We start from the raw sequence: 18,776 nt of genomic DNA, 5'->3' as shown, positions 1-18,776 counted from the left end.
GATTTTCTATTCCACTACAATGTATGGTCTTTGGCATCTCTCCACTTTATTTGCTTTACTTGTCCCAGCATCCTTTGCACTGATTGCAACAGTATACTAAAGTGATAAACAACCAGCACACAAGATTCTGGGGTACTTGAGGCCCAAAGGCGCCATCTACAGCTAACTGAGCAACAAGCTGCTGGAGGTTCCCGCAGGCTGTGGATACTGGCTAAAAGCAAGATGCTCTGTGCCACTTTAAAAAGGCAGGTTTCCTCGCTCATTGGCTGATACTGAATATTCTTAGGTTTACTTGATCCTCCATCCAGTCCTACCTTTCTGTGAGTCTATAGTCTCACAAGGGCCTAGTTGAAACCAACCTCGAATAAAATCATTGGTTAGAGCTGACCTGCCAATGACAATTCAGGTTCATGGCAACTTTTCAGGTAGGTATGGGTCTGTGTAAGTTATGTTTACCTGGCATGTGGAAGACCTAGGTTCAAGTCTTTGTTCTGCCTGATTGAGATCAGAGGGTTTTTTCTTACCCCAGGTCATTGCAAATCAGGCAGAGTAGAGACTTTAACCTGGGTGTCCCACATCCCAAGCCAGTAACCCAACGACCCAGCTGTAGCATGAGTCAGTCTCCATTCCATTTAGCAAAAATGTTCTGTTCTACTACTGGGGAATCTGTAGCGATCTAGCCTGTAACTAAGGCCTTTGTGGAGACAGCTTCTCGGGGAGATCCCACTCAGTCCTCAGCTACAAGTATGACCACCATGACAAAGTTGCTCACCGGAAGTTAAGTGTAGGAGAGAAGGAAAAAAAGCTCTCTTTCCCCCCTGTTCCCCCACCTTGACTCTCCATGAGGAACTTTCCTAGGGAATATAAGATAATCATCTGAGCTTCAGTGCCTTTAATACATCTGCCAGGCTCCTCCAAGAGCCCAAATAAACTTCTGTACTGAAGTAGGGCATCTGGGATAGTATCCGGGGGCGGGGACAAACCTACATTTTGGTTCAGTTCAGTTCTGCTTCAAGCCACCAAAAACAAAACAAAGTTTGGTTACTGTTTAGAACTGATTCACATCAAATTTCAGTCTTGGTGAAAGTAAATTCAAAGAGTTAAAACTTAATTGAAGCTTTTTTTTTATTTTGCAACTTTAACATGAGTTTTCATAGTGTTTTCTGTTAAACTTTTTTTTATGAACACTTTGTTTTAGTTCCCTCAGATCACATCTTTGACCATTTGCTCTTTCCTATCTAGGACCTCTGCAGTGAAAGGATAAGTGAGTTTAGGACATGGGCCCTGCCTCAGGTGGAGCATCTGAAGGAATGCATTGCCCCAGAGGATGGAGAGATGACCTTTTTCCCTGGGGCTTGAAAAGTTACTAACTCCTGGGACCAGGGAGCATTCCACCTCTTCTCTCCCTGCAGGGCAACCTCAGAGGGTACGTCTACACAGCAATAAGAGACCCATGGTACAGGGTCTGAGAGCCCAGCCCAATGAGCTCACAGGGTTCAGGTGGTGGGGCTAAAAGTAGCAGTGTAGATGTTTTGGTTCTGAAACCGGTCTCAAAGTCTGGGCTTCAGCCTGAGCCAGCTGACCTGGGCTCTGGGACTCACTGTCATGGGTTTGTATTGGCACATACAAATATCCAGCAACGCTTCATATATCTCTAGGGCCCCCGGTGCCTCATTTGGTGTACAGGCAGCTCCCAAGCTGCCCCTCTCCCTCCCCATGCTTGTGGACTTGCCTCCTCCTATTCTCCTTATACTAGGGCTTGGTCTACACTAGCAACTTAAACCAACTTAAGTGCGTCACTACAGCACAGTTATACTGACCTAACTCATGGTGCCAGGAGGGCTTCTCCCCTAGACATAGCTACTGCCTCTTGGGGAGATGGAGGACCTGTGCCAACCGGAGAAGCTCTCCTGTCAGCATAGGTAGCGTCTTCACTGAAGTGCTACAGCCTTTTTAGTATAAACAAGCCTCAAGCCAGGCCTGTTTATTGTTTCAAATAAGTTCACAATAGCTTAAAATATTGATCTTAAAAATCCCGAACCTTTATTTTAAACCCCTCACCCAACTTTTTTTCTTTCAGTTCCGGTTCAGGTAAAAATACCAGTTTGTCCTGGTGCTGCAGTGCTGGTTTGACTCCCTGCTGCTACTCTACCCTCTCCGCTAGTGATCAATGCTACATGTGCAAAAGAAAATCCTTTAATGAACGTGCCTGTTCAGTTCTGTAAGATAACGAAAGCTGCTTGTTGACTGGAGCTGGTGGTCACCACCTGCCCTCAACCAGGAGAACTAAGCTTTTGATTTTACCTTTGAGTCGCTGCAGATGCTAGGCAGCCCTTAACCAACAGTTGGTCATATTACATAGCAGGTACTTCAGGCTACTTCAAGAACAAGCAGCCATGTCCTTTCCATGGTACAGCTGACCTATCTCGAGCTGGGGCTATAGAGCAGACAGAGGGAGCAAATGATTCTTCTAGGAAGTCCAGCTGCCAGAGTTTTGGAACCAGTGTAGAGCAGCTCCCTCTCCTGCTAGAGAATCCAAATAGCAGGGACATTTAAGATGATCTGGGCTACTTTTAACAAAGGGTTACTGAGGGGCGGTCTTAGCTTTGAAGTAGCAGCAGCCAGGGGCTGCTCTAGCAATTGTGCCGCCCCAAGCAGGGCGGCACGCCGCGGGGGGCGCTCTCGCGGTCGCCAGTCCTGCGGCTCCGGTGGACCTCCCGCAGATGTGCCTGTGGAGGGTCCACTGCTCCCACAGCTCCGGTGGAGCATCCGCAGGCATGCCTGCGGGAGGTCCACCGGCGCCGCCTGCCGCCCCCTCAGTGGCATGCCGCCCCAAGCGCGCACTTGGCGCGCTGGGGTCTAGAGCAGGCCCTGGCAGCAGCACATCACCTCTGGTCAGACGGACACTCTGAAGCCCCATAGCATCATCCATTAGCAAAGGTTAGACATACAGTTAGGAGCTGCAATCAAATCACTGCATTTGATGAGAACATTGCTATGTATGCACTCCCTACCTGGTAGACAGCATCATTCCCTTTGCCTCGCCGCCTCTGGTGCTTTGGGAAGTAAAAGAGAAGCCATGGATTAATAGCCACTACTGCTTTATGTAGTGGGGGTGCTGTGATTTACTGTATTTCAATATATAGTGTTCACAAAAGTGCCTCTTATTTTATAGGCTAGATACAATTAAGAAATAGCCCTCATTTCTCAGGTGGTGACTGCTGCATGCCATGTGGGGGCCGAGTGACTCTGCACTCTATTAAATACAGAGGACAATGCAGTAAGTTTCCTAACCTTCAGCTATTCACCCAGCGTTAATCTTGTGAACAGCTTATGATGCAAAGGAAGCACTCATGGGCCCTTTAGGAAACAACACACAGCCAGCATTCAGTAAAATGACATGCATGTAAATAGCCCCACCCCTGTCTCTCTCGGCTTTCAGGAGAAAAACCTGCCTTATGACCTGGATGCCAATCAATGAAACATTTCCCTTGGAATGGTGTTTTGTCAGATTAACCAGCTGACCACAGTATCATGCAAGATGCAGGTTTCCAAGTGTGACATTTCAAAGAGTGGCTGCAGCAGTCCGTGGGCACTACAATGTATGCGCGAAAGGGTGAATGAAAAGGTGCATGCACACCCCCATCTGAGGGGGTTAGGTGGACGTTATCAGCTGTAGTGCCCACTAAAGTTAAAGTTTACACTAAATGCCCTTGTTTTTACAGCTTTCTGAAACAAAATACTCTTAGTGAGGATGAAATTCTCTGATTTGTCTTTTTCTGGGGGTGAATTTTTGTTTGGAACTTTGAGCCCAGGCGCGTACCTGTTTGAGTGACAGGAAAGGGAAAGGGGTATTTACATTTTTGAAAACAAGTCTACCGACACAATTTTAGCAAGAACTACCATAAAGATGCTTAAGAGGTGAAACTGAGCAAGGGTATGATCCTGACCCAGAACCATGAGCTCCTTTACTTCGTTTGAGGGGGAGCACTTGTAAACTGTGCACCAAGCGTGCACACCAGATTTTTTCCAATATATTCCAAAATTCACTTGATATTAAACATTCAGAACTTTGGAACTACAGAACTGATTTTCTTCAGACTTTCCACTGAAACTTAAATTAAGCCGGGAAGGAAGAAAATTAGTATCATGGTTTTTAAAAATCAGCACATTTACTTTTTTTCCCCTGAAGTTATTCTGCAGGCACAGAACTGAATGCCCTGCATAAGGGCAGCAGTGTAACCATTTGTTTCTAGTATCCATGGGATGCTACCTTCTGTCTAACCTCTAAGGTTGCACTCAAGTCATGAACAGAAAAGTAAAAGTGACATTAATATATCTGTAGAAGCAGCAAAGAATCCTGTGGCACCTTATAGACTAACAGACGTTTTGCAGCATGAGCTTTCGTGGGTGAATACCCACTTCTTCAGATGCAAGAGATGCACTTGCATCTGAAGAAGTGGGTATTCACCCACGAAAGCTCATGCTGCAAAACGTCTGTTAGTCTATAAGGTGCCACAGGATTCTTTGCTGCTTCTACAGAACCAGACTAACACGGCTACCCCTCTGATAATTAATATATCTGGTTTTTGTAGAGTGCTTTTCATCAGTAGCTCTCAAAGCATGTCCATATTTAATGTATTAGCTGTTTGGAAAGCACTAGTAGACTGCAGCTGCTACTGGAAAGAAGTCAATTCTTGCTTTAGTGGGGTGGTGGTTTTTTTAAATTGGGAATTCACCTTGTGTGTGATAGTCATGAGGATGTGTGTTGTAGTGGGAACCTCTTATATGGGGTGGAAAATCCTTAGCATCATTATACTTGCCCTTGTTGAAAAGAAAGGTACCACTCACCTCTCCCTTCTTCCCAATTTCACTGTATGCCTCGCCCATCTTGTCCTTCTGCAAAGACTGGCAACCAAATTTAGAGAACAGCGTTAGCAGTGTAAGAAGCCATGCTAGCCCCATTGATATCCTTAGCCACACTGCAGAGTTGCTCCTTTCCCTCACTTTCATTTCTAATCCCCCCCCCCCCCCGCCGCCCTCAGACAACTCCTAGCCTTAGTTCCATCTAGATGAGGTTAGTTCTTTGAGACCTTCTCCATTCCAGTCTGTCTTAAAGCAGATTCTTGGAAATTCGACAGCTAATCAAATCCTTTTGTATGACATCTGGCTCTGAGTCTTCCAACCCTTCTCTTAAACTTAAAAATGGAGGGTTTAATCCTGTTTCTTATATGTTCTTCCAATCTTCTTCTTCTCCTCCATCCTTCTAACTGCAAGCATCCAGTTTAATGCATTCATTTCCACTGTATTCAAGATCTGCTTCTCTCTCTCCCTCAGTGCCCAGAATTTGGAGCCATAAAAATGTGCAGGCCTTGTTACTGTCTTGCAAGATCTTTGTTTTCAATTTGCTAGGCATTCGCCTATTCCAGAGCAGTCAGCTCACTTCTCTCCATTTAATCCATGCCTTTCCTGTTCTGCTTAAGTTCATTGCTGAGCTCACCTTTATCCTCTACTATCGAACCTAGGTCCTTGAACTTCTGTACCTGTTAGTAATAGCTGCCCTCCAGACTTAGTCTTGGCACTTTCCTGCAAGTTATCAAATCTACAACCCCTATACTCCGTTTTATTGCAGCTGATTTTCATGCCATTTCTTTCAAGTATGCCCCTCCATCTCTCTGAAATCTTCTTTCATTTCCTCTTTGCTCTCCCCCACAAGCACATCATCAGCTGCAAAAAGCATGCGGCAGGGTGCCACTCTCTGGCTGTTTTCTGAAAGTGCATTAAGTACCCATGTAAATAAAAAGGGACTTTTTGCCAAGCCATGGTGTATTCCAGCTCTTACTAGAAACTGTTCAGTTTCTCCACGTGGCCTTCTAACAGTGGTAACAGCCCCCTGATACAGATCCTGGATGAGTCTGGCTAGCCTTCAGCCACCTGTTTCATTCTCATACACCACCAGATGACTTTTCTTGGACTGTGGTCATGAAGCATCTCAAGAGCTATTAGTACTATGTGCAGGGTTTTCCTCTATACCTCAGACCAGTTGGTCTTTGTATAGCATAGTGCATGGGGCAAGCCACTGAGTATGCAGCATGGATGGAATCAAACGGACTATTTATTTTACCAGCACTTCATCACCATATCACCAAGGTTCAGGGCACCCCCTTCAGAGAGAGAAACTGAACTGAGGGCCAGGCAGAGGGTGGTCCTCAGGCTATAGAGGGAGGGAGAGAAAGGAACTCTGCAAGGTCAGAAAAAGAGGAGATCCTCCTGGATGTGCTATGGGAAGGGGATTTGCTAACTCAGGTGGTGCTGAAAGTCTGTAAGGGGAACCGATTGACTCCCACGTGCAGCTGAAAATTCCCAGCACAGGATGAAAACCCAGGGAGAAGTTGAGCAGGACTCCAGTGCTAACTCTCCAGTTCACTACTGTTCTCTGCTACCCCCTAGGGTAGGATGTTGTTCCCGTTCCCTGGGGTTGTGTTAATGAGCCAGTATCCCCAGTAAGATGCTACTGGGGATGCAGTTAGTTACAAGGGAAGTTCTGCCAGTGCTGCTTCTGAGAGATCAGGCAGGGGGCCAGCTGGAAGCAAAAATATTCCATAGACTGGGGCAGTAAGTGCAGGGGTAGGCTGTATATCTCTGTGCAGTCCCCATCCTCTCGCTATGAAGCAGGTCAGTCTAGCTCATTTTGGGGAAAGGTGACAGCATGGGGAACATATCCAAAACCTGACCCACAACATCAGCACAGACATTGGAGAGGGAGAGAGTGTCTCTCAAACACTGCCTGCAGCACCTTAATTTACTCACAGTGTAAACTGTGTCCTGAGATGACTTCTTTCTTCTCTGCTGAAAAACAAAGGGGAAGAGCTGAGTAATCAACATAGTGTCAGCATCCTTTACCTCTGTGCATATGGCTGTGTATTAACCATGCCCGTTTTCATAGCTATGGCTATGTACTGACATGTTTCTATGTATCCAGTGTACAGAGTGGATGCATATTACTGCCATCTTTTTCTGCATACTGCTCTCCAGCCTGGCACCTGGACAGATGTGAGTAGAAGAGCTACTGCTGCTTTGAAGGAGTTGTTTATTTTTTCTGCTTACTGAAACCTAATCCTTCCTCCCTTGATCTGCATAGCTGTCCTCAGCAGGAAAACCCTGAAACACTGAGCAAGGGGAAGGCGTCCCCTCCCTCTTCCTCTCCAACAGCAGTGAGGTCTCAGCAAGTGCAGTTATTATGACTCTTATGTTACTTCGCTGGCACTTGCTAAAGTGTCACACAGATCTACAGTGAGACACTCAGCCCCTGTATGCCCTGCCCCCACATCCGTTGGGTTTGAGATGGAGTGTGATTTCCTATTCTGGGCTGTTGTGAGCTCCTAAGAAAGGCGCAGAGGGGAAGATTTTACTGTCTGCACATCAAAGACTCCAGCTTTGTGCTTTGTTAGGACTCTCCTGTCTCTATCCATGGTCATCCCTTGCCTTGTGAGAGACATGAAGAGTGTTAACTACAGGCTGCAACACAAGCAGCTAGCAGGGTGTTTTGACACTCCCCTGCAAGGGGGGTGTTAGCTGTGCCGCAACAATCTTTAGCCTATGTTAGGGAGATGATTAAAAAAAAAAGCAGCAGTGGAGATATACTAGCAATGCCCTCCTGGAATGGGCACAGGTATGCTGCCAAAACTGCACATAGCGTAGGTCAGTTCCCTGAACCAAACAATCTAGAGTGCAGCTCTGCTGGTTTGAAAAACAAAGAATGCATGCACCCCTCAACAACATAGCTATGCCAGGGAAAGGTTTCAGGGGGTTAAGTGAAAGACGTCTAGCCTTAAACCCACTGTGGCTAAGGGCATGCAGGACCCTCGTCTCAAGAAGTTGAGCTGGTGCGGGATTTCCACAACCAAGTCAGTTTATGTTGCCCTTTAAATAAGATGCACTGCCACTAGCCCGCAGCCCTCAATTCTAGCCACACCATGGCAGCGTGCCAGCTGCAAAAGCCTGCTTAAGGTTAAACTATCACTTGGCTCTCCAGTAACTGCTTTAGCATTAAGGCATCTACTCCGGTTGTGGACAAGTCGTGCAGGGCAGTGGAGATGGCACATCAGACGTGCGTGGCTAACAGGATAATGGTGCCCTGTACACACTACCCAGGACATCGTGTGAATGGGCACATGCACATCTCTGAGAGAGGTTGAGCACAAAAGGAAAGTTAAACAAGAGTGCAGGCGAGAGGAAGTTACCTGATTTCTCCCTCCCATTTCAAGGTCAGAGCCTCTCTTTTTAGTTCCCAGAACATCATATTCATCTCTGGTTGTACGAGACAATTTCTGCAATGAAAAAAAGGAAAAGTAGTCAGAGTGACAGAGATTGTGCTAATAAGCAACTTAGATCTTGGCTTAGTTAACACTGGAAGGAAATTCCAGTTCAACATCCAATTTACTGCACAAGTTATAACTGATAAATAAGCCAAGAAGTAGTTTTAAAGGAAAAATAAACACTAATGATGTAGGGCTGTATGCACCAGCCACCCTGCTTGCTAGTCTACCCACTAGAATTCAGATCTTCCTGCCCCAGAACCACAGGACCCTGCCGCTAGAGCTAAAGGCAAATCACAATTACTTGAAATAGGATTATGGCTTTTATACTGCCTCCCTCTAGTAGCTGGGGATGTACACTCATACATGGAGCAGATTTGATTCTATTTAACAGAAGATACACTGATGCCATATCTACATCAGCCACGACATTACATAATTGATTTCTTTTCCCCTTTAAAAAGTCATGATTTGCATTCAGTAAATCCTGTGCCTGAGCTAACTCTTAATTGGGATGGTTTACTTTACAAAGTAGACAAATATGAAATGGCCATGATAGAAGTACCCAAAATAAGGCATGATATAAAAAGAGGATAGATCAGGTGCTTCTATTCTCCCTATCTCATATCACAAGAATGAGAGGACATTCAATGGACTTGAAAAGATGGCAAATTCAAAACATACAAAAGAAATACTTTTTCATCCGTTCAACGATTAGATGATCCCGTGGGCATCTGGTTGAGGTCAAGAACTGGGCAAAATTCAAAGAGACTGGACATTTATATGGATAAGACTATCCAGAGATTAACAGTTAATGCTAAAAAGATTATTGGAAGAGATCTAACACTTCCATGCTTCAAATCTTAAACTAATCTCTAGCTATCTGGGGCTCGGCAAACACTTCATGAGGAGCAGATTCTCACATCTGCCTACTGTGGAGTTGTTTGCATTGTCCAATTCAGCATATGATACCGGCCACTATAAAAGACAGGTTTGAGCCAGTCTGGTACTTCCCATGTTCTAGGATACACAGCAAGTCACATGACTAGACCAATGGAGACATGGTGACTCATGAGCCACAGGAGATAAAGTGAGCCCTGTTACTTAAAGAAGAACCAGAATCCCCCCAGTGGTGCTCAGATTCTGCATGTCTGATCCCACCTCATCTACCATTCAAATCCAAAACCTGGAAATGGACAGTTGTTACTTCTGGGGTCTAGCTCTGATCTTGCCCAGATCCCCCTGCCCCATCCTCCCTCACTCACCCTTGCTGCCTTCTGGGAGGAAGAGCCACAGGCCTCCACCCTTCCTGGGTTCTTTAGAATGGAGCCACCTCAGGGACTACACAAATGTTTTTGGGTGTGCAGTTCCTGTGTGGCACACCCACAGCAGGGAGCAGACATTGATGCTGCTGCTGCCCCTGGCTGCCCTCAGTGGGGAGAAGAGGGTTAAGTCAATTCCTATCTCTTGCAAAGCGCCAAATATCTGGAAGCCAGGTATGGGAAGGGGTTTGTGGATGACGCATTTAAAAACACAGGAGCAGTGAGTGGGGGCCCTGCAGACAGACAGGATGTGGGAGAACAGGGGCCGAGGGAGGGCAAGCAAGCAAACATGTTGGAATGAGATGTCCACCATTTGGATTCTAATGCTGGATCCAAATTCAGACCCAGCCAGCTGTCAGGGTCAAATAAAAATCCAACCTCCAAATGTTACCTCTGGGGGTATTTGAAGTTAGATCTGGACCCCAGTAGGTCAGTGAATCTCAGTTTACACAAATTCATCCATTTCCTACAGCTCAAGACAGGATCAATCTCTGACCAGCAGGCTCTTCCACTTACTCTGGTCTCACCAAGCCTGAGAGGCAGGTAAAACATCACTACAAGCATGTTCCTGTTCTAGGTCTAATGCTGAATTCTGGTTAATTAAGCAAGGGTAGGGTGATCCCTCTCTCTCTCTCTCTCTCTTCCCCTTCCCAAGAGTTTACTATACTAGTGCCTTGTCATGGTTGAATGGAAGATAGTCATGCCACTGTGCTGTGCCATATTGTCTCTATCAGCAAAGAGAGAATCTGACACAGTGTAAGTGTGTAGAAGAAAAGCTATATAACTAAATTGATCCCTCAGCATTAGCCAGCCTCTTTACCTGAGAGCAGGTAAAAATTAGTGTAAATATGTTAGTTTATAAACCTTAAATCACCTTCCTTCATTAAATAAAATAAAATAATAAAATTAAATAAAATTCTAGTAAACCTAAAATTAATTCCTGTCAGGAGATTAACAGCACATTGAGACGTTGTGGGGTTATTTAAAAAATACCCAGACACTTATTTGTGAAAATACATAATATTGTACACTAGCATCACATACTGTACTATCACTATTACAAGTGTAGTGCTCTGGTCCCTTACTAGAGTGCGCTTTATAAGCATAGAGGTTAGACTTGGTACCTTATAGACCATCTATAATCAACTCCCTTTCCAGCGACCCACAATGCAATTCAAGCAATAGTTAATAAATAATCTGGGAAGCGTTCACCTTCGACCCTTAAAGTGTTGCGTTCCAGAGATCCATATTCTAAACCCTATCACACGGAGCAGTGAAGAGATGCAGGCGACTTAAAATGAGGCTACTCAAATAAGTACACGCTACGCAGTGTGAGGTAGTACTGCAGGGTCAGGCCCTCTGTAGAGGAAAGCATATGCAGATGGGCACATGTGTGTTTCATGGACTCACAGACAGCACTCTGTGATCCACACCCCAGCCCCCGCGCATGCACTGGACAGGCTGCATCTGCCAACTGGAGCACACCAGCTCAATACTAGAATTAACTTTCTGGTGAATGGACGTGCCAAGTGCACTTCCTGCACATTATAGAGTCAAGCCTTAAAGCAGAGTCCTAGTGTTCTGTTGGTAACAGGGGAGTGAGAAGGAAGTTTCCCTCAAGGTGAGCGGTTAGGAGCCAGCCCCGGTGGGAGGTCACTTCCCCTTGTAGCTACTACACTGCCCACTTGTGATTGTTCCTCATTAGTCTGCCTCATCCAGCCCAGCCTGAGAGCCTTCTGGCCAGAAGATTGCCACCTCGTTCACAGGACAGCAGGAGGAGAGGAGAGAGCATGTCTGGATGAGCGGATTAAAAACATGTTGACCTAAGAGCAGCAGTAACTTACATTATACACGTCATTCTGGCCCTGCAGAGCCGGAGGTTCAGGGGCGTTGCTGAACTGAAAGAGAGAGAAAGCAAAGTGAGCACCTGGCAACGGCAGCATAGTAGATACAGCCCCTGGGGGAGTTATTCTTACCTTAGGTGGGGAACCTACAAAGGAACAGCCTGTGGCCCTGCCAGTGCCATCAAGAGTTTGCCATCTGGGGTGCCTAAAAGGGCCAAAAAACTATACAAATTCCTGCCCTGCTCTCCGCGGGAGCTTTCCTTTGTATTTCAGTCCACTCTCAGGGATTGGTCATCCTTTCAATGGTGCTTTACAACAGCCCTTTGGAAGCTTAAACACAGACAGGATTTCCTACTGAGTGTTCCCCTCCACTATGCATGTGCACACTGGCATGTTACGGCAGGGGCAGCGTCGAGCTCCAAGCCAATGCACGCAGTCCGTTATTGGAAAGTCTCTCATGAGGACAAGGGCTGCGACCATTAATGAGGTCTTTCATTGGCCCCGCCCTGAAGGATCCAGTTCTAAAAGACTATGACACCTTTTAAGTCCCCAGGCTGTGCAGTGGCAAAAGGTGCTATATAGATTGGGGGAGGGGTGTTTGAAAATTTTCTACTTAAGTCTGAATATTTTTGCTCCCGTCTGCACAACTTTTGCAACCAGCCACACACACTTCTTCTTGGCCTGCCCAGGCTTAGTTGTTTGTTGTTGTTTTTTTTCAGCAGGGAGAGGGAGGAAGGGAAAGCGTATAAATTAAAAGCAGACATTTGAGTTCTGAGATTTTTCAAAAAGTGAAAAACCACCAAATTTTTACAAGTGTTTTAACCTCTCATAGCTCCAAAGGAGCTTGTCCTAAACACTTCAGATTTGCTTTATGTGCTGAAAACTAGCAGACAGACTCCAGAAACGTAAACTTAGTCTGACATTTAGTTCCCCCCCACACACACACACACGAATGGCATAGCCTCCTTTGGATATTTGGCAGGCCCTCTCTAGGGGCCCATCCAGTGCTCTTAATCACAATATAAGCAGACAAACGTACACCCATAAATATATCCACATCAAATGAGGCCCTCCTCAGCAGACTGACTGAGAAAAGAGAGAAGAGACAAGCTTTGCTGAATGCTTGGGAGATTAAGAAGTCTGGTCTCCAATGGATTGTGGGGTGGGGTTCAAAATAGAGGCTTCTCAGAGAGCACCCTGCTAGCAGCTCCTCCCTTTCACGGAGGGCACTCCACTTCAGCCTCTGCTGATCCTGACTAGCGTAGTACGTATTCATGGGAAGAAAGATGATCTCATGGAACCAAGTCCCAAACCTACACAGTCTACAAGGTCTGTTAGTGCAGGCTGATCCCTGGAAGCCATGACAGCTCCTTAAGGCGGGTTCTTTGCCCATGCCATTTTGAATCAGGTACAGTAGGACACTGGCTCCAAGCACATCTCTACAGAGCAGCTGTGCCTGGCATGTTGGGGCATCCCTCACCTCCACTACTTGGAAGGGACGCAGGCATCGCTGTATACCCGTTAGCGCCACACTTACAGCTAAAGCGCTTACCAAAGACAGTATCAGAGGGGTAGCCGTGTTAGTCTGGATCTGCTTTTACCAAAGACAGCACATTCATAACTTGCGTTTAAGAGCTCTGTGACCCCAGCATTGCATGGGTGAGGAGGGGGCTCTAGCAATCAGTATGGATCTCACCACCTCTGCAGTCTGAAGGTGCTTGCGGCTGCTGTAGCAGGCTTAAAAGGGGGCTGGAGCAATTGTAGTCACACAGACCCTGCCAAAGCAAAGATGGCCAAAGCAGGCTGATGGCTTGTCAGGGGCCAATATCAATTCATTTAAATACAATTCCATTACTGGGCAATGAGATAGCCAGCAGTTCTGTGAAGGCCCCCTCAGCTCTGCCTATGCAGCAGCCAGGAGAGATAACAGTTCTACAGCCCAATAGCTAAAGCAAAGAACTGACAAGCTTTACAGAGCCTCTAAGTGCCACAAGACAAAATCGCTTCTGTTCTAGGAATTTATGAGAGCTGCTGGGGAAATAGTTACATTTTTAATCCCACTGAAGCTGCTCTGGGTCACCTGGGGAATTCAGCAAAGCCTGTTTGTAGCCAACTTTCTACACAAGAAAGCATCACACAAAAAGCTTTCTACCCCAGGCATGCTTACATAGCAAAAGATTGATGGAAGCTTTGTCTACATCAAAGGGTTTCAAGACTTGATACAGGGGTAATTGGGAGAAATGTAATGGTCTGTGATATACAGGAGATCAGACTAGAGGATCTGACAGTCTCTTCTGGCCCTAAACTATGAATTTAGGCAAGGGATTTGCACTGCATGTATGTACAGAACTTTGTACACAGACACCACTTTCTAGAGGGAAGAACACCAGGTAGACGGGATTTGCGTGTATGGACTCCTCTTGCTGAGGGGAATCAGAACAGCTCCTCTTTGCTCTCCCCATCAGGACACTAGGAAGGCTGCAGCGTCCAATTTTTTAGCTCCATCTTAAAGGGATGGGTTGATCCTCTTGCCTCTTCCTCTGAAGCAGCAACTTATTTATCTGCTATCACTGAATTATTACTGTATACACATCTAGTTAACAGCTAGACACACTGCAGAAGGTAGGCTATTCCATCTCCTATGGGTAAAATCAGGGCTGCCCAGAGGATTCCAGGGGCCCGGGGTCTTCGGCGGCGGGGGCCCTTCCGTTCCTGGACCCGCCGCCGAAGTGCCCCGAAGACCCGCGGCGGGGACTCCCCGCCGCCGAATTACCGCTGAAGCGGGACCTGCCGCCGAAGCGCAGCCCGGTCTTCGGCGGTAATTCGGCGGAGGGGGGCCCCCGCCGCGGGTCTTTGGGGCACTTCGGCGGCGGGTCCAGGAACGGAAGGGCCCCCCGCCGCCGAATTACCGCCGAAGACCGAGCTGCACTTCGGCGGCGGGTCCCGCTCCGTCTTCGGTGGTAATTCGCCAGCGGGGGGTCCTTCCGCCCCGGAGCGGAAGGACCCCCCGCCGGCGAAGACCGGGAGCGGCAGAAGCTCCTGCGCCCGGCCGCACAAGAGTTTGCCAGGCACCCCGGAGCGAGTGAGGGACCCCGCTCCAGGGGCCCCGAAAAACTCTGGTGGGGGCCCCCGTGGGGCTCAGGGCCTGGGGCAAATTGCCCCTCTTGCCCCCCCCCCTCTGGGCGGCCCTGGGTAAAATCCACTGCCTAGCACATCTCCAAGCAGATTACATGCAACTGCTGCCAATATTCAAATCACCCTGCAAATCTGTCACTAAGCTTTAAGCTTAGAAGGGGAATGAATTTCTCTCACTTTGGTTTCTCACTTTAGAGGTGTTCTGGGCTGGGAACAAGCAACTGCTGGGCTAGTTCACCCCTGCTTCAGCATCTTGCTGCTCCAGGTTCACAAACTCCTGGGCAATTTTACTGAGCCCTCCCTAATGATCGCTCTCTTTCCCCAACAGCAGGACAGGTCCATGACTCCCGCAGTCAAGTACAATGTGCGTGTGGGGGGCATCCATCTGTCTGTCTTTTCGCTCTGGCAGGCTCACACAGACTAGCATTCCTAGAGCAGCACTTTCATCTGTTTCGTGGTGGCTACGCTGCCTTGGGACACTGTTTTTCTGTGGAACAGATGAGTGCCAGGGCAAGCTTCCCCTCTGCCAGCCCCAACTAGCACACCTCCGTCCTGCCTTGGAGGGACCCGCGAGAAGAGAGATCCAGTTCCAGGCCTATTCAATCCTTGGCTTCTCTGCGACAGGCTGACTTAGATTTCCAGAAAGCCTTTGACAAGGTCCCTCACCAAAGGCGCTTACGTAAATTAAGCTGTCATGGGATAAAAGGGAAGGTCCTTTCATGGATTGAGAACTGGTTAAAGGACAGGGAACAAAGGGTAGGAATTAATGGCAAATTCTCAGAATGGAGAGGGGTAACTAGTGGTGTTCCCCAAGGGTCAGTCCTAGGACCAATCCTATTCAATTTATTCATAAATGATCTGGAGAAAGGGGTAAACAGTGAGGTGGCAAAGTTTGCAGATGATACTAAACTACTCAAGATAGTTAAGACCAAAGCAGATTGTGAAGAACTTCAAAAAGATCTCACAAAACTAAGTGACTGGGCAACAAAATGGCAAATGAAATTTAATGTGGATAAATGTAAAGTAATGCACATTGGAAAAAATAACTCCAACTATACATACAACATGATGGGGGCTAATTTAGCTACAACGAGTCAGGAAAAAGATCTTGGAGTCATCGTGGATAGTTCTCTGAAGATGTCCACGCAGTGTGCAGAGGCGGTCAAAAAAGCAAACAGGATGTTAGGAATCATTAAAAAGGGGATAGAAAATAAGACTGAGAATATATTATTGCCCTTATATAAATCCATGGTACGCCCACATCTCGAATACTGTGTACAGATGCGGTCTCCTCACCTCAAAAAATATATTCTAGCACTAGAAAAGGTTCAGAAAAGGGCAACTAAAATGATTAGGGGTTTAGAGAGGGTCCCATACGAGGAAAGATTAAAGAGGCTAGGACTCTTCAGCTTGGAAAAGAGAAGACTAAGGGGGGATATGATAGAGGTATATAAAATCATGAGTGATGTTGAGAAAGTGGATAAGGAAAAGTTATTTACTTATTCCCATAAAACAAGAACTAGGGGTCACCAAATGAAATTAATAGGCAGCAGGTTTAGAACAAATAAAAGGAAGTTCTTCTTCACGTAGCGCACAGTCAACTTGTGGAACTCCTTACCTGAGGAGGTTGTGAAGGCTAGGACTATAACAATGTTTAAAAGGGGACTGGATAAATTCATGGTGGCTAAGTCCATAAATGGCTATTAGCTATGATGGGTAAGAATGGTGTCCCTAGCCTCTGTTCGTCAGAGGATGGAGATGGATGGCAGGAGAGAGATCACTTGATCATTGCCTGTTAGGTTCACTCCCTCTGGGGCACCTGGCATTGGCCACTGTCGGTAGACAGATTCTGGGGTAGATGGACCTTTGGTCTGACCTGGTACGGCCATTCTTATGTTCTTAAGGAAGGTGCCCATTTTGAGTGGGTTTTTGGGCTGAAGATGCTGGGGAAGAGCTGCTTGCCTAAGCCAGGGAGAGGAGAGATGCTCCCCTCTGCTTTTAGCAGAAAGGGGGGTGGGGTTGTGCTTCCCCCCAGCTCCCTTAAATTGGCCTGTGGGGGGAATTGGACTGAAGCCACCAACTCCCTTCATGGGTCACTGAACAGCCATCAGATGTCAACAACAGCCCATCACTGCCCACTTACCTCTGTCACAGCTCCCAGCTGGCACCAAGCCTCCTAAGACTCCATGTATCCATTACCAATCCCCAACTCGACATCCGGAGTAGTGGTTTTATTTTTTTTAAAACACAGTTTAGCTTGGGATTTCTCCTAAGTGCTCAGACCCTGTTCCTGAGGTATTCCTTTCTCTCCATTTATCACGGTCTCTTCATTTCAAAGAGACGTAAACCTACTTGCAGTGCTGACCCAGCATCTCCTACCTATTCTGTGCAGCTTCTGATACCATGTCCACCACTGTAGTATTAGAGCAGCGTACAGAGTTAACAAGAACCCAGAACCAGCAAGGTACTTACGCTTCATTCCGTTGAAGTCAATGAAAGTTAGGAGGCTAAGTACCATTACAGCTCTGGGCCAAGGAGACTGGCATCTATCATGTGAGGTTTCCTCTCCATTCCTCCCTTCAGGGAAAGGTTATGTCTACTTTCACCTGAGACAGCCAACATCACTAGTCACTTTTGAAGTTTGGGAACAGTTGAACTGCATGGAGGCCTACTTCAGTTAGACTTCCCCAGCCACTGGTGTTCAAGTTTCCGTCCATCCGTCTGACACTGTCTCCTCTCTGGCAAAAATTCCCACCTTCACTGCCCACTTCTTCCACACCAAGCCTTGTGGAGAAGGAAAAAACTATTCCCCACCAAAATGGGTTGACCCACTAATTTATCCTTCCTCAAAGGAGAGGCTACTGTTTGACAGTAAAATGTGGATGCTTTTGCAAAATATTTTGTCCCCCTTCCCCACTCCCATTTGTCTGTTTTATACACCCATTTTGTCTGGTCATAAGCTGAGACAGTGATCTTTCTGAGGCGGGGACTGTCTTTTCATTACCCTGACTAGGCCCCATGGCACAACAATAATAAACATGTACTCAGAATGGCTACCAGACCCACAATTCCTTGCTCTGTTGGCAGGGTATGTTGGGGTCCCTGAGCCTTCAGAGCTGAACTATTATCACATGGCCATCATGTTGCCTAAAGGCAGGAAGAGCACTGACCACGGCTTGAATGAGGTGATATCAGGCTGGGGCTAGTTGGCATTATTCTTTATGTTGATACCTCGTCCAAAGACCAGGCCAAAGGTGGGACATGAGCGAAAAATCACCTGCAAGTTCTAAGGTGGAAAGAGAAAAAATGCTGCAGATGCTGAATCCCCACAGGATGCTGACTCTGGGGAACCTTGCCAACATCACCCACAGTGACTCAGTTGGCTACTTTCTGAAATCTCCCAGACCCCTCCTTGTACTTTCCATAGTCTGATGGTGAGTGGGTGCGACTCTTGAAGGAGCATTGCCTGTTTCTTTTTAATTAACCCACCAAGACAGATCATCTAACAAAACGTTTTGCTAAATTTTGCATTTTATGCTTGGGACTCGTGCACTTTTGGGTCCTGCTCTGGAAAAACAAAATCAGTTAAGAGTGCTCACAGCCCACTTCAGAAAAGGAAAGGCCTTACCACAAAGGAAGTTGCAATAATCCTACCATGCTTTCCCTACATCTTCAGTGCTCAAATACTGAACTGCTTTCACTCCTGCCAGATCCCAGTGCTCAGCAACAGGCTCTCAGGCATCACAACGATCAATCTGAAAACCTGGCACGTCTCATTTGCAATGAGAGCCAAAAGACCATAGGCTTATACAACATCTTTCAAACCAGGCAACTATCCAAGAAAATCTGATCTTCCCCCAACCACTTCCCAGCCCACAGACAGCCTGACAAACACCAAATGGTTCAGTGTTTTGAGGAGGCACGGTGGTGATTAGACTAACCTTAGCTTTCAAAAAGAGGGCCGTAATGATGACTGCATAGATGAAGAGGATCCCATCCAGTATGTAGCAGAGTCTCGGGTCTGTCAGTCCCGGAACCGGTGCAGCATCTGTACAGAAATACCAAGTACATTAATAAAAACAAGGTAATTTGCATTATAATATACAGGCTGGCGTGTATGTGGCAGTGCTGCCCTCTACTCAACAGAGCAACAGCCA

At 46.8% G+C, this 18,776-nt stretch overlaps 1 protein-coding gene across 2 annotated transcripts in view; it reads right to left on the bottom strand.

Moving 5' to 3' along the window:
- Window positions 1–18,776, bottom strand: part of CD247 (CD247 molecule) — an 84,276-nt gene that overhangs the window by 3,067 nt on the left and 62,433 nt on the right. The window contains exons 2-7 of one of the 2 annotated variants that reach the window (XM_045001985.1): window positions 18,561–18,667; window positions 11,485–11,538; window positions 8,244–8,330; window positions 6,811–6,846; window positions 4,852–4,908; window positions 3,015–3,056 (exon numbers count right to left, since the gene is read on the bottom strand). In XM_045001985.1, the coding sequence (XP_044857920.1) occupies window positions 3,015–3,056; window positions 4,852–4,908; window positions 6,811–6,846; window positions 8,244–8,330; window positions 11,485–11,538; window positions 18,561–18,667 (383 nt within the window). Of the gene's footprint in view, window positions 1–3,014; window positions 3,057–4,851; window positions 4,909–6,810; window positions 6,850–8,243; window positions 8,331–11,484; window positions 11,539–18,560; window positions 18,668–18,776 lie in introns of both variants that reach the window. The other variant, XM_045001984.1, reaches the window with a different exon arrangement.

This window comes from Mauremys mutica, chromosome 1 (genome assembly GCF_020497125.1).
Source record: "Mauremys mutica isolate MM-2020 ecotype Southern chromosome 1, ASM2049712v1, whole genome shotgun sequence".
Taxonomy (NCBI): domain Eukaryota; kingdom Metazoa; phylum Chordata; order Testudines; family Geoemydidae; genus Mauremys; species Mauremys mutica.
The sequence above is the reverse complement of the archived record's forward strand: the minus strand, read 5'-3'. Positions and strand labels throughout refer to the sequence as shown.